The sequence below is a fragment of the Paroedura picta genome, chromosome 11, assembly GCF_049243985.1.
Source record: "Paroedura picta isolate Pp20150507F chromosome 11, Ppicta_v3.0, whole genome shotgun sequence".
Classification (NCBI taxonomy): domain Eukaryota; kingdom Metazoa; phylum Chordata; class Lepidosauria; order Squamata; family Gekkonidae; genus Paroedura; species Paroedura picta.
The window spans coordinates 59,352,085-59,367,233 of record NC_135379.1 but is presented as its reverse complement, the minus strand read 5'-3'; the positions used below and the strand labels follow the sequence as shown (position 1 = coordinate 59,367,233).

General features: G+C 44.6%; 1 protein-coding gene across 8 annotated transcripts in view; it reads left to right on the top strand.

Moving 5' to 3' along the window:
* Nucleotides 1–15,149, top strand: part of EZH2 (enhancer of zeste 2 polycomb repressive complex 2 subunit) — a 78,930-nt gene that overhangs the window by 37,738 nt on the left and 26,043 nt on the right. For all 8 annotated transcript variants that reach the window (XM_077303710.1, XM_077303709.1, XM_077303705.1 and 5 more), the window contains one exon: nucleotides 14,961–15,085. In XM_077303710.1, coding sequence (XP_077159825.1) covers nucleotides 14,961–15,085 — 125 coding nt within the window. The remainder of the gene's footprint in view (nucleotides 1–14,960; nucleotides 15,086–15,149) is intronic.

Here is a 15,149-nt window from a genome sequence, read left to right as displayed (position 1 = left end):
CAGCACAGGCTGGGTATGGGCCCTCCATGGTGTACCCATGAGAACCCAAGCAGCTGCGTTCTGTACCAGCTACAATTTCTGGGTCAAGGAAAAGGGTGGACCTGCATAGAGCAAGTTACAGAAATCAAGCCTGGAGGTGACTGTTGTGTTGGTCACTGTAGCCAAGCAGTCTGGGAGCAGATAGTAGCCTAGTAGCCTCGCCTGACACAGATGGGAAAATGCTGTGTGGGCTACTCCAGTGACATGGGCCTCCGTTGATATGGAGGCATCCAGGATCACACCCAGATTCCTGGCCAAGGATGAGATGTTAAGTTGCACCCCGGCCATGGCAGGTAGCCACGCTTCCTGATCTTCCTGATCTTCCTACCCAGCTACAGGGCCTCCATCTTGGAGGGGTTGAGTTTCAGCAGACTCTGCTCCATCCAGCTACGGCTTCCAAACATCTGGTGAATGTATCTGGGGGAATCTGAGTGGTCGTCCCATCAGGAGATAGAGCTGGATGTTATCCACATATTGGTGACAACCCAGCCCATAGCTCTGGACCCGGTGGGCCAGAGACCGCATCTAGATGCTAAACAAAAATAGTTTTTCTTGAGAGTTAATGAAGGCACTAAGTGTTGCCATTTCACATAGGAATAGAACATTTTCCTTTATTTGGATGTTTCCAAATAGGTAATAATTACAGGACATAAATGTCCAAGAGGGAGTACAATTGTGGGTAGAAGTAGAGAATCAGCGCACCTAGGAAGAATTAGTTTTTCATAATAAGATCCTTTAAAAAAGGTCCTTTGTTTGGTATCTCTTGCTGGGATGAAATCTTTTCTTTGAAAGTAGAAGATTGATTGCAACTTGGATCTCATGAAACAGATGTGATAATTAGTTAGCCACAAGATGATGTGTCGAAGTGGTAAGATCAGTTCTGCTGCTTTTGAATGTTGCTTTTGCATGGCAGTGTGGGCAGAGGAACAAAAAAGAAACAAGGACCATTTTTAACCTGTAAATATTTGTAATACTAATATTTGCAAAACTTAATCCTTTTCTAATAAAATAAGCTCTAGTAGATAAAATGTACAAACCTAATACCGGACGAAATAAGACGAGCAGATGCAGTGGGACATTGAACATCTGTAAGGGGAGGGGTGTACAAGATATTAGCACCTGTGATGGGTTGAGAATCCTGGATCCTTCATGTTTGTTTCAAATTTGTTAATGAATTGTAATCTAGCAATGTAGCCTGGGATCCTGCCACTGAAACTTCTTCATTAAGAACTGTAACTTTCAGATCAGCAACAGAATATAAAATTGCGGAATTTAAGTTCATTACCAAATTGAAGACAATGTATCCCTCCTTTCTGAGTTTTAACAGGGACCTGGGATTCACATGTTAAATTATTAATATGTGCCCCTATAATTTACTATTGTATCTGCCTATTTTGTTTTAATCTGTATTAGGTTTTACGTATTGCCTCTCTAAGACTGTTTACGCACTGGGAACTTCACTGCCCCAGCTTCCGTGTAGGAGCACAAATCAGGGGTGGATTGAGGTGCACCAAGCCAAATGCTCCCCCATGTGGGTGCAGGAAGAAGTGAGGCAACCTGCCATGACTAAAACTCCAACCTGCAGCCCAGCATGAAACCTCCAGTGTATAAACGGTCTAAGAAAAAAGGGGGGTGTTTTTTGTTTGGATCTTATTTTGAAGTTTCTTTGAAACATAGAATCATAGAGTTGGAAGGGGCCACACAGGCCATCTAGTCTGCTCAACGCAGGATCAGCCCAAAGCAACCTAAAGCCTTAAGCATCCAAAAAAGCCCAAAGCAACCTAAAGCATCCAAGAAAAGTGTGTATCCAACCTTTGCTTGAAGACTGCCAGTGAGGGGGAGCTCACCACCTCCTTAGGCAGCCTATTCCACTGATGAACTGCTCTGACTGTGAAATTTTTTTCCTGATATCTAGCCTATATTGTTGTACTGCGCGTCTTTTCCTCTGCAGCCAATGGAAACAGCATCCTGCCCTCCTCCAAGTGACACCCTTTCAAATACTTAAAGAGGGCTATCATGCCCCCTCTCAACCTCCTTTTCTCCAGGCTGAACATTCCCAAGTCCTTCAACCTATCTTCATAGGGCTTGGTCCCTTGACCCAAGGGACCCCTCTTTCTGATGTGTACATAGTAGCCTGATGGGTTTATATTTCTGTACAATTGATGATGTGATCTTCTGGAATCAGTTGTGTTAGCCTGTAAGGTGCCACTGGACTACAGTTTTTCTCTGTTGCAGTCTTTACACAGTGTTCCATAATGAAGATACTATAGTATCTGTGGTCACTGAGAGCATTTCACTTATGTGTTGGTTATGGCCCTTGGCCTACCATTGTCTAGAGTCTTTTGCTTACTGCCATTTCTTTACTGTGCCAAGAGTTCCTGTGTCAAGTGCAGAGCAGAATATGCCTGAACAGTCTTGATGCCATTTTACTGAGCTTACACAGAGAAACCACACTTGTGTGAACTCTGGGGCTGCCTGTTTCACTTGCATTTTGATCAGAAGGTTGGCTAGGATAGCAGGAAGAGATGGGAGACCAAAGACAGTGTTCTGTTTTGCCTTTGAATTAAGTAGTAGGTTAGCATTTCTTCAGTTTGGAAGACGAGTGCGTTGTTTCACCATGCTCTCACTCAACAGGCAGAGAATATTCCCGGAATCTCAGAAACCTGTTGCATAGCCTTTCAGTTCATTGAGTGTTAGTCTGAAAGAGATTGTTATGAACCTAATCTTTAGATCCCAAACTTCTGCGGCTCAAGCTCCTTCAGACTAATTCAGTCCTGACCAATTGAGTCTGCCAAGAAATTGCTAGTGGGCATCACCCCAAGGGTCAATGATGGGCCTGGAGAGGGTGGGAAGGGGAAGGGCCCTGGGTGGGCATGCACAGAGCTATACTTTCCAGAAATATTGTGCACGATTGTGCCATACCTGGGTTTTTTTGAAACCTGAAGAATGTTTCAGGGGTTTCTCAGGGGTAAAACGTTGAAAAAGTCTGCTCTAAGGGGACATGGCTTCTTAAGAAATAAAAAGACTGTGGGGTTGGAATTCTGAACAAACATTTGGCCATGTTCCTATGCACATCTGGTGGAAGCCCCTTGTGACCAGTAAGGTTTACTACTAAATAAGGAGTCATAGGTTCATGCTGTACCTTTACTAGGTAAGAATCTTATTTATTTGTTTGTTTGTTTGTTTATTTATTTATTTGATTTTCATACCGCCCTCCCAAATGACTCAGGGTTGTTCAAATAAAACATTGCAGGGGTAATACATAAAACTGTCTAAACAAATAACACAGTCATAAATAACATACCAGCAATCTAATAGTGGCTTCAGATAGAATGATAACTTAGACAAGCCCCCAGGGAGATCAGGCTGCTTCAGGTTATGGAGGGGGGTGTCAGAGGGGGGACCAGCAGATGTTGTTAGGTTGGTTGGACTCAACCAAATGCCTGGTGGAGGAGCTCCCTTTTGCAGGCCCTGTGGAATTGTGGGAGTTCAGGCAGGGCCCTGATCTCTTCAAGGAGCTCGTTCCACCAGGTCAGGACAGAAAGAGCTCTGGCTCTTGTTGAGGACCAATGTGCTTCTGTGGGGCCAGGGATCACAAGCCGGTTGGTGGTGGCGGAGTGTAGTGCTCCTTTGAGGGCATAGGCTGAGAGACGGTCTCTCAGGTACACTGGAAGACCTGAGTACATTTGGTTAGGGTCAAGCTATCCAGGGGGACTCAATTGCATATATTGGAATATAATTTTAGTAAATGTAGACAAAACAAAAGCAGGCATTTGTAAGGGGTGGACTCTTTCAGTTTAGCATGTGCCTTAAAAAAAAAACAGCTCTTCAGATGTGAATAACTTTGTAGCACCTGTCTTGCAGCCTTCGGATTCATTTAAGAGAACTCGTGTTCTGAAGTTAGTTCATCTGTAGAAAGCAATCAAACACTGCTTCAACTTCCATCAGTCAACGTTGTTAATGCATTTTATTTTAGACTATCTTCCTGATTCCAGTGACAAGTGGTTACCTAAAAAAATAGGAGCATCTTTTACTAGCATAGCATGTTGTGAGGTGACTTAACTTCATTCACCCTATTTCATCATCTGTAGAATATGCTTCATCCTACTGCGTGAAAGAGTATCGCTGCAACTTCCACCCCCACCACAGTATATTTATAGTGCCATGAAATAAAATTTGTTCTGCGGCTGACAAATGGGTTCAGCTTCATGTGTGCGTATGAGATTGACATCTATCTCTCAGAACCTAGTGATTACTGAATCTTGCAGGTTTGAAATATGAACTATGGCAATCCCCACCATCCTCCAAGACCTCTCGGAACTGGGTTGTGGTGAATTTACCCCTCGCTGAGAAGGAAGTCCCACTGTATATTGTGGAATTTAATCCCAAATGTGCCTAAAGTGGAAAACTAACACTGAATGAGCATAGAAGAGTGTATAATTGTTTAGGGATGTCCTGTAAGTGTGTTTGGGCTAAAAGTATAAACATGGCTTTCTCTAATCTTAGCAGGATAATTGCAATTCTAATTTGCTGTTTTTGGAGATTTTGAATGGGTCTTAGTTCTGCTGCTTTTTTGTGTCCATGGGCTTGATTGCTTTGCTCTATTGTACTCATATTTTAGCTACCTTGGAATACAGATGGAATCTAAATTGCCATTTTTTAAAAAATTGCTTTTCTGGTGATATAGTAGTATAGGCTTGAACGTAATAAAGTTCTAACTGCTATCTAAGCTGCGCGCCTCCATCTTGGCAGTAGAGCAGTTCTTTTGTTTTAGCATTGTTTCCATTGGTGGGCTTCATTAAAGTGTCTCCCGCTCTATTTTATGTGGCGTAACGGCAGCAAAAGACTGATGTGATAATACATCCTGATCGCTGTATTTCAACACTGAGGAGCATGCACCTGCACACAGTTCCCAAGAGCCTCTTCTCACAGCTGTGAAGCCAGCGCCTTAGAAGAAACCATTGCTTGCAGTCAGAAACTGAGTACACCAATGGCCGCTAACGAAAACGGATATTTCTCATTTGTCTCTGTCGAAAACTAGCTGTCTTGGAAACTACGCTATGAGCACTTTAGATCAAACAGTGCATTAATTTTGGGGGTGCTATTTAGATTTTTAAAAAATATATTAGTAATTGAACTTGATGGTTCTTAGGTTGGACATGGGACTGGACCAAGTGTAAGCAACTTCCATCCTTCTAATTACATATCCTTTTAGGCGAGAACAGGGATATTTTTATTTGAATATATTACCAGAACCAGGGTTTGAAATCATACACCATCTATTGAGGGCTGTCTAACCTATGATAGAATTTGTGGATGAAAACAAGTTATGTACAAGAACCATTGGACAATCTGTGGGGAAACTGCCACATTTGACAAACACAATGCATGTTCACACTTTGGTGATCCAGGATTAATTACAAATTTGTGATGATATATTTGTGTGATATTATGCAATTTGTGTGGTAATATCAGTACACTACCGTCTGTTTCCTGTACAGATTTGTCCTCGAGTAGAGACATTTCATGATATATTCCTTGGTCTTGAATTCTTGTGGAGAAATGTAACATTATACTTTTATGCTGCTTGGAAAGAGTAATCATGTGCAATTAATTTTGACTCTTATTCCCAAAGCAGATTATTTTTCTCTTCTCCTTTACTGGCCTATTTTAAAATATTTCATGCTCTTCTTGTATTGGAGGACAGCTAGTGTAAGAACCATTTGTCCTTGTCAGATAGACCTCCCCGCCCAGCAACCTCTATTAATGAGATCACATGAGTCCCATCACCATAATGTGAAACATGATTCAGAATTCGGAATATTTGTGAAGGTGCCGATTCAGAGGGTTTTCAACCACAGATGCCTGACTACAGGAAATAAATCAAATGTAATTTTGAGAGCAAGAGTTCTGGTTTTATCCCATTATTAATTTTTAAGTTCAGTATTATATGCAGATGTCATTTATCCATAACATCTTAAACTTGCTATCCCCAGTGTGCTCAAACTACAGCTATGCAAGTAGCACAACATATAAGTGAGACTATATGTGGTGTAACCGAGGAAAAGTTGTTTTTTAAAAAAAATTCTGTTCTGTTTTTTTTTTTTTTTTAAGAAAAGCAATACAAAGGTAGGCAGATGTTGGTTATGGAAGTTGTAGGTTTTAATAATATTGTAATATATAGTTTTTGAAATGTGTCAGTTCTTCCTTACAGCATCCTTCTGAGATAGGTTAGGTTGAAAGTGTGTGACTGGTCTGAGGTCACTCATCAGCCTTCAGCATCGGAGTAAAAAAACCTGGGTCTCTCAGATCCTAGCCAGACACTCTGACTGCATCATATATGATGATCTGGAACATAAACTTTCAAACTAGTGCCTTTAAAGCAGTGGTTCTCAACCTTCCTAATGCCACGACCCTTTAATACAGTTCCTCATGTTGTGGTGACCCCCAACCATAAAATTAGGCAAGTGTTCTTTCACAGAAATTAAACCAAAACTGACCAATGGCATGAAGATCCATTGTTCATAAATTGGTTTTATCCATTGTGTGTGTGTGTGTTAATAATTAATGGTTTTTTCCCCCCGGGGTTTCTCAGTTCAGTTCTGCCTTTTGCCCCACCATGCCAATATCACTCTTTTCCGCTGCTCCAGACAGATGAATGCTCTATCTCGGTCTACCTCATAGGGCTGTTGTGTGGATGGCGCCCCCTAGCCAAGCTGCTTGCCCTGCCGTGACCCTATGAAAGGTTCGTTAGACCTCCAGGTTGAGAACCACTGCTTTAAAGCATGATGGAAACATTAGCTGTTTTTTTACTTCTTTTCTAGGAAAGGGAGGTTACTAATGTTTATGTTAATTACATGCTTGAAATTGGATGAGCATTTTCTAATATAAGTTCCGATATGTTCAGAATGAGAAACTTTACAAGTATTTTTTAATTATAACAAGTAGATCATATGTATGAGGTCTTGCAAGGGGCACCTGATTCTCCCCCATATTCCTCTCCCCACACAATCTCTTTTTTACCTCACTTCCCCCTTGCAGCTATGTAAACACTCCCCTTCTTCGTTTACTTCCTTTGGATGCTTTAGGACAATGGTCCCCAACCACCGGGCCGCGGCTCCCTCTCCCCGCCCCCCCCAGTGAGAAACTTCCCAGGCCGCAAGCAAATCGGCTGCCAAAGCGGCCGATTTGCTTGCAGCCCGGCAAGCTCCTTTTTGAGGGAGGGGGGGAGAGGGAAGTGTGGCCGCCGGTGCAAACGTGCATGTTCGGCAAGTCTGCCCATGTACATTTGCACAATGTGCGGCCGCAAATGTGCATGCATGGTGGTTTCACGCATGTGCAGAGTGTCACGTATGTGCGTTTGCGTCCGTGCATGGTGCAAGCGCACGTGCATGGCAGTTTCTCACACGTGCGAAATTGCCACACATGCGTGTTTGCACATGGGCTGCCATGCATGTGCAGCTGCCGGATCGCCCTCCCCCCCCCCACTGGTCCGCAGCCTAAAAAAGGTTGCAGACCACTGCTTTAGGATGCTTTGGGCTGATCCTGCATTGAGCAGGGGGTTGAACTAGATGGCCTGTATGGCCCCTTCAAACTCTATGATTCTGTGATTCTATACTCCATCTCACCAATCAATCCTGTATTCAGCTGCCCCCCCAGTCTTCAGTTTTCATTCCCTCTCCTCGGTTTCTGATCCTTTTTCTGTCTTCCCAACTTCTGCATCTTGCCTCCCCCCTGTTTCCTTCCTTCCATCCCCTTTTCTAAATACTTTTCAGTCAATTCCTCACTCCCACAAGTTTGATATATGGAAACCAGGATTGGCAGCAGTGTTATGGATATCTAGTGAACTTCAAAATGGCTACTGAGATCTCAAAAGCAAACTTGCAAGCTCTTGATGGAAAGCCCTAAGTTTTCAGGAAAATCCTCTTATCTGTCTCTAGCCCTGTTGTGTGGATTTTTTGATCCACATCCTAGGACCCTGGTAAAGATAAGATATAATGTGAACAACTAAAATATACAATTGCTTTAAGACCTTGTGCAAATGCCGTTACCTGTTCCCGTTTTGTTATATTCATGTACACCATCCTTGCTTGATATATGAAGACGAGCTTGTACCATTTTAGCAGGGTTTCCATCCCACAACATTAGAATAATTCTTGATAAAGGCAATTGGGCAATGATGAGATTTAAATGAATTTGATGGAAGCTGTTTGAAGATGAACCTGCATATTGTCAAAAATCCTAGAGAGTCTATAAAAGTGGTCATTTGGGTAGCTGTTACTATAAAAGTTGTCATTTGGGTAGCTGTTTTATTTTCATCCTTACCTTTCCTCTCTCCATTTGCTTTATTAAGTTTCCATTTTAAAATCTAATTGCATGCATGCTGATCAGTCTCAGAAGCCTATTTAACTGCTTCTTGCTAATAACACATGATTTGCCATATGGTAACCCCTATAATAAATTATCACAAACCAATCAGATTACATAAATATGTGTTGAGATGCACAAACAAGTTAGCTATCTTTATTTTGTCTCTATAGTTTCTGTTGTTCAGGGCTCAGAGCCATTTTATTGCTACAGTGGTATGTCTTACATAAATAGTGGCTGTGTTCCATCTGATGTGTGCAGTTTTTCTTTCTTTCTCCAGAGTTGAAACAGACTTCACCAGAGTCTGTCTGCATGGATATACTTTTTGTGTTAGTGCTTTCCTAATGCATGGGGGGGGGGGGCCTGCAAACCATCATTAATAATTGTTAGGTTAGTGCTGAACTGAGAGATGGAGACCACAGAGATATTAGCGCTTTGGGTGATGAATTGAAAAATAGGGAGGGATTTACTAATCCATTTAGAATTACATGATTACAATTACCAAAACTTTACATTGGAAAACTGATCTATAGATACAAACATACACACCAGGCATTTGTTTGAGGCCGACCGAATGCCAGGTCTCCCCTCCCCCCCCCTGGCTGAAAAATTGAACCTATCCAGGAATTGTCAATGTTACTGTTGGTTAAAATACTGTTCTAATTGGCATGTTATGTCACAATTGTTATCTGTTATATTGTTAGACTAGAAAATAAGTCTTCTGTAGTCTAAATACAGCGGGCGCTAGCGGTTAGTCCGCCCCCACCTTCCCGCGGCACGGCCTACCTAAACCTTAGACATGAGGTGAAGCCGAGAGCCATTCTGAGGCACTCTCCTTCTGCTCAGCTGTCACGCCGCCTTCCCCGTCAGAGCGCCATCGCACCGGCTGCCCTGGCCGCTCCTCGAGGGCTCCTCAGCCTCTTCTTGCCGCCCTCCGGAGTGGGTGCAGCAGAGCTTGTAGCAGCAGCAAGAGGCAGTGGCGGCACAGCTGCTGGCTGCAGTGGCTTCGGCACCGCCGCGGACGTCCCCGCCGCCACCACAGACGACCCCACCAGCTTTGCCGGCGCCGCAGAAGCCTCCGCCAGCTGCGGCACTGCTGGTGGCGGTGGCTTTGCCACCGCCACGGACGTCTCCGCCGGCGCCCTGACAGCCCCACTGGCTTCTCCGCCACTGGTGAAGGCTCTGGCGTCGCCGCTGGCGAAGCAGGTAATGGCGGCAGCCGGCCGCATGGGTTTAACTTTGGGAGGTGCAGCAAGGTAGCGAGGCTGCGGCGGCTCGACGAGGAGGCGGCGACCTGGCGTTGGAGAGGTGAGGGGAGTTGTGGCGGAAGGCGTGCGGCTGTGAGCGAGGAGGAAGGGGGGGGGCGGATCGGGAGGCGCTTTGTGCCTCCCGATTAACCAGCCTTGCGGCAAGGGCCCAATTGCGAGCCGCGCTGCGTGCGGCTCCCAATTGTTCCCTTGCCGCCGGAGTGACAATTGGGCCCTGCCGATTGGGCCCTCTGATTGTCACTCCGGGGGAAGGGGCCTGTGGGCACCCTTCCTCATCACAGACAGGGCCCACTTTAGGTGCCCTTAACAAATTATTTTATCGGCTCCGCTAGGAGTTATTAAAGATTGTATTTTACTAACTTCAAAGCCTGTTCATAAGAACAGGCTTTGAGAGGACCCCCCCCCCCTGCCGCAACAAGGTATCGAGGCTGGATCACCCTCCCCAGGCCGTGACACCGCGGGTTCCCCAGGGGCTTGGAAGCTGGCTACACCCTGATTGGCCCTGGAGAGGCCGGATCATTCGTCCCCCAAGGCTGTTTCACAATTATATAGAGGCACCGAATGGATAAGATGGGAAACGTGATGGTTTTAACTGTAACCTGCCGTGAGCTGGCCTGACCAAGAGTGACGGGGAATGAATGAATGAACGAATAAATTAATAAATGAATAAACGAATTGAGGCAGCAGAGTGTTTCAGGAGAAGTAATGACATTCTCATTTGCAGCAGTAGAAGCAATATATGCAAGACCCCGGGGTTATAATTTGGGTGGACCTCCCTTGGGTTATTACATCTTGCCTGAAGTGTTGTATTCAAGGTGGCTATGAATAGAAGACCGGGGTGTGTGGAGGGGTGGGGGGTGGGGGGCAGAGAACTCAATCCTGAGGCTTTACGACAAAAGAACCAGTGAGGTGGGTTGGAATGGAACGGACACACTGAGACAAGAAGATAATGGAACTGAGGCACATTGGTCGCTAAAGATAATTTAAAAAACTGAAAAAAAAGTATATATTGCTGTTGCAGGATTTTAGTGTTCTATTTACACACTGGGGGAGGGGGATCTGATTGTGAGAAACAGGTAGGTGAAAAAGCACATTGGCTGATTTATCTGGTGGTGATGTGGATAGTTTGCACAATCACTGTTGAGTAACATTTTGATGCTGTATGATAAGTTCATCTAATTATTAAATGTGCAAATGTGTTTTTTATAGTCAGTTACCTAACTAGAAAACAAACTAGACGTGACAAGTCTCTGTTTTTGCATCTTGAAGGTTCATACTGTCTTTAAGAACAAGGTGAGCAAGCCATTTCTGTTTGGTGGCTAGTCCACCTTTTTCTGGTAATGCTTAGATCTTGTTCAAGCTGTGGGCGTTTTTGGATTTTTGGGACCTTTGGGGTCATAGCTCCATGTTTAACATTGGTGCCACCAATTATGGAATGCTATAAAAACATTGTTATTCCTGTTGTTCATTGGATGATTACTGAATTATACTGTATTATTATTATCGTGTTCTCCTATGTAAACCACCCTGACCCATAGGGGAGGACAGTATATAAATATAAGAAAAAATAAAAGCTGCCAGGGTGGACAACCAAAAAACCCTTCCTTTTTTTCTATTGTAGTTGATCTTGTTAAATATCAGTTCAGGTTCTGCCACAGTTTAGTGTTCCTTCCTTTCATACTTCCTTCCTTAAGGTGGACAGTTTCCCTCCTTCTCTTGTGCAGATTGACCGTGCCTGGTGGTCTGCTGTGTCCACTTTCTGACTTTCACTCAAGAATGTCTATAATTACCTTGGAAGCATCAGATGACTCGCTTCCCTTTGCTGGGACATTACAATCCACTCTGAGCTGTTCATTAAAGTCAAATGGCGGAGCTTGCCTTTCAGCTTTTCCTTCTTATGAATTGCTTTTCCCTTCCTGGAACCTAGATTCCTAAGCTGTGAAAATTGTGACTTTATGAATGTTGTTCACTGTGCTATCAGTCTTTTTAGCTGTAGAAAGGGTTTATTATGTGGATTTAATCAGATAAATGTAAGACTGATGCGGATTTTAAAAGATTAAAACCCACATGATAACAGCACTGTTGTGAGCTTCTATATTGCAGATTTGTAATTGTTTTTCATTTTCAGTCTCAACTCTATTACCATTGAGAACTCTCCAAAACATTCTTCAGGCTTTGAGAAACCCCAGAAGTGCAGAATATGGTTGGGAAGCATAGCCGTATACATGCCCATCAGGGGCCCCTCCTCTTCCCACCCCACTCAGGTCTTTTATTGGCCATTTGGGTAGGGGTGCATAAGTTGATGTGAACATATATGGTCAATATCACCTGATATGTGCTTAACAGATTTAAAAAATACATTAAAATTAATTCATTCCCACCCATTCAGGAAAACCCAGGGTTTCATTTACTTGGTTAAAGATAACATTTGTAAATACACTACCTTCATTTTGGCTGGCTATGTTTTCTACATCTTAAATTTGCCTACCTTTGAACTTAGGCAAGGAGCCAGCTTGGTGTAGTTGTTAGGAGTGCGGACTTCTAGTCTGGCAAGCCGGGTTTGATTCTGCCGCTCCCCCACTTGCAACCAGCTGGGTGACCTTGGGCTCTGCACAGACCTGATAAAGCTGTTCTGTCAGGGCTCTCTCAGCCTCACCTCCCTCACAGGGCGTCTGTTGTGGGGAGAGGAAAGGGAAGGCGACTGTAAATTGCTTTGAGACTCCTTCGAGTAGAGAAAAACAGCATATAAGAACCAACTGTTCTTCAGTAATATCAGAGTTCTCTCAGCTTCACCTCCCTCACAGGGTGTCTCTTGTGGGGAGAGGAAAGGGAAGGAGATTGTAAGCCGTTTTGAGACTTCCTTTGGGTGGAGAAAAGCAGCATATAAGAACCAACTCTTCTTCTTCAGTAATATCAGGGCTCTCTCAGCTTCCCCTCCCTCCCAGGGTGTCTGTTGTGGGGAGAGGAAAGGGAAGGCGAATGTAAGCCACTTTGAGATTCTTTTAGGTAGAGGAAAGAGGCATATAGAATCATAGAATCATACAGTTGGAAGGGGCCATACAAGCTATCTAGTCCAACCCCCTGCTCAACGCAGGATCAGCCCAAAGCATCCTAAAGCATCCAAGAAAAGTGTGTATCCAACCTTTGCTTGAAGACTGCCAGTGAGTGGGAGCTCACCACCTCCTTAGGCAGCCTATTCCACTGCTGAACTGCTCTAACTGTGACATTTCCCCCCTGCTATCTAGCCTATATCGTACTTGTAGTTTAAACCCATTACTGCATGTCCTTTCCTCTGCAGCCAACGGAAACAGCATCCTGCCCTCCTCCAAATCCCTTTAATATCTGCTCCATTATCTGCCCCACAACAGAGGTCAGACTCGCTGGTCTGTAGTTTCCTGGGACATCCTTCCTCCCTTTTTTGAAGATCAGAATAATGTTTGCTCTCTTCCAGTCCTCCGGGACATCTCCAGTCCTTAAACAGGTCCCGAAGATGATGGACAAGGGTTGTGCAAGAATAAGAACCGACTCGTCTTCTTTTCTGTCCGAGCAGGAATATCAAGGCTGTCTCAGCCTCATCTCCCTCTCAGGATGTCTGTTGTGGGGAGAGGAAAGGGAAGTAGATTGTAAGCCGCTTTCAGACTTCCTTTGTTTAGAGAAAAGCAGCATATAAGAACCAACTTTTCTTCTACTTCAACAGAGGCTTGAGCCATAATTAGATTTAAAATTACTTGTTCTTCTGAAGTTCAGAGTAATAGAACGTTAGTCATTGTCAGCAGAGTCACCTAGCCAACTATAAACTGGTGATAAATTTTTCTGTAGGCTGTACCATGAACATTTCATAATTTAACTCAAATTTAAAGCTTAAAAACTTGCAGTTATGTAAACTTCCTCTAAGTATCTAGAGCAGCGGTCTGCAACCTTTTTGTTGCTGTGCACCGCTGCCACGGTGTGGGGGAGAGGGCAACCCGGGCCCCGCGCATGCGCGGCAACCCCGGTGCAAACGCGCACGTGCGGACCTGCCGTGCATGTGCATTTGCGTCCGGCATGACCACAAACGCGCACACGTGTCAGTTTTGAGCGTGTGTGCACGTGCATGCGCATTAGCGCCACCTGGTGACGAAAACGCACATGTGGGCAGTTGCCGCGCGCACGTTAGCGCCCCTGGTGGTGAAAACGTGCTTGCGGGCAGTTGCTGCGCGTGCACGTTAGTGCGACCTGGTGGTGAAATTGCGAATGTGTGCAATTGCGCGGTTGCGCAGCACCCGGACCGTGGGCTCTCCCCTCAGCCCGGAGGCGGTCCCTGACCTGAGAAAGGTTGGGGACCGCTAATCTAGAGTATTGTTCATCTCCTTCCACTGTAAAGCGACTTCCAGATCACCAAACCTAGACTACGGGGACTGAAGCGATCCACCTGTGCTCATGCCAGCTCCTTGTAGTGGCAACTACCTGTGGCTTGTTGTTGTCTTCCTGAATCTTTCATCTTGAGCAGAAGCCACAATTTCTTAGCCCCCATCAACCTGGCCTTGTAAGATTTGCAGCAGAATAGCAGCATCTCTTTGCAGATAGTTTTGGATTGCCCATTCACTGCAGGCATAGAGCATCAGTGAGCAGAGGTCGCTGTTGCCAGGAGCCATGCACTTACCTGTGTCAAAGGCTCTATTTATTGATGCTTCTGTGACTCTTCATACCCGTTATCAGTGTGGGATGATAATGGAAAGCTCAACCACGCAATCATAGGCGCAGATTTCTATAACTTCTGTTACTAGAAGATCACGACAAGAACAGATAGGTTAGTAATGTGTAGCCAGGAAGTTTGAGGATTGTCTGGCAGCCAGGCAAGGGATGTTTGGAGTCAGTCTGCCATTGCCTCATTCTGTGTCATGTCCCCGGTGTTCCTTGGCAGAACTACCATCCATATCCTTGGAGGTCTACCATCCAGTGACTTGCCAGGGTCAGCCCTGCTTAGCTTCTGAGATCTGATGTGATCGAGCTTGCCTGGGCTATCCTGGTCAGGGGTCAGTAGCGTGTCTCTGAAGAGTCCTAGTCTTTAAACATACTGGAGACTTCTAAAGGGTTAAAACAAAAGGGAAGGGGAATGCTTGCAGTGGTAGGTAGGCCATATCTATTATGTAGCTCAATTAACAGAGTTCATTGAGTGGTTTGCACATGTGAACAAATGCTTGTTTTGCAGAATGAATGTTTTTTATGAATTTCAGTCCCTCTAGGGAGCCTATAGAAAGGGCTGAGCTGTGTTTGCAACTTGTATTTGGGTTCTTTTCCCTGCAGGGGTGATCATGGGTCAAACCGGAAAGAAATCTGAGAAGGGACCAATTTGCTGGAGGAGGCGTGTAAAATCAGAATATATGCGACTTAGGCAGCTCAAGAGATTCAGACGGGCAGATGAAGTAAAGGTGCGTATATCTGACTAAAACAGCTCTTTTCCCCACTCTACCATTTTTATGTGCGTGTTCTTTT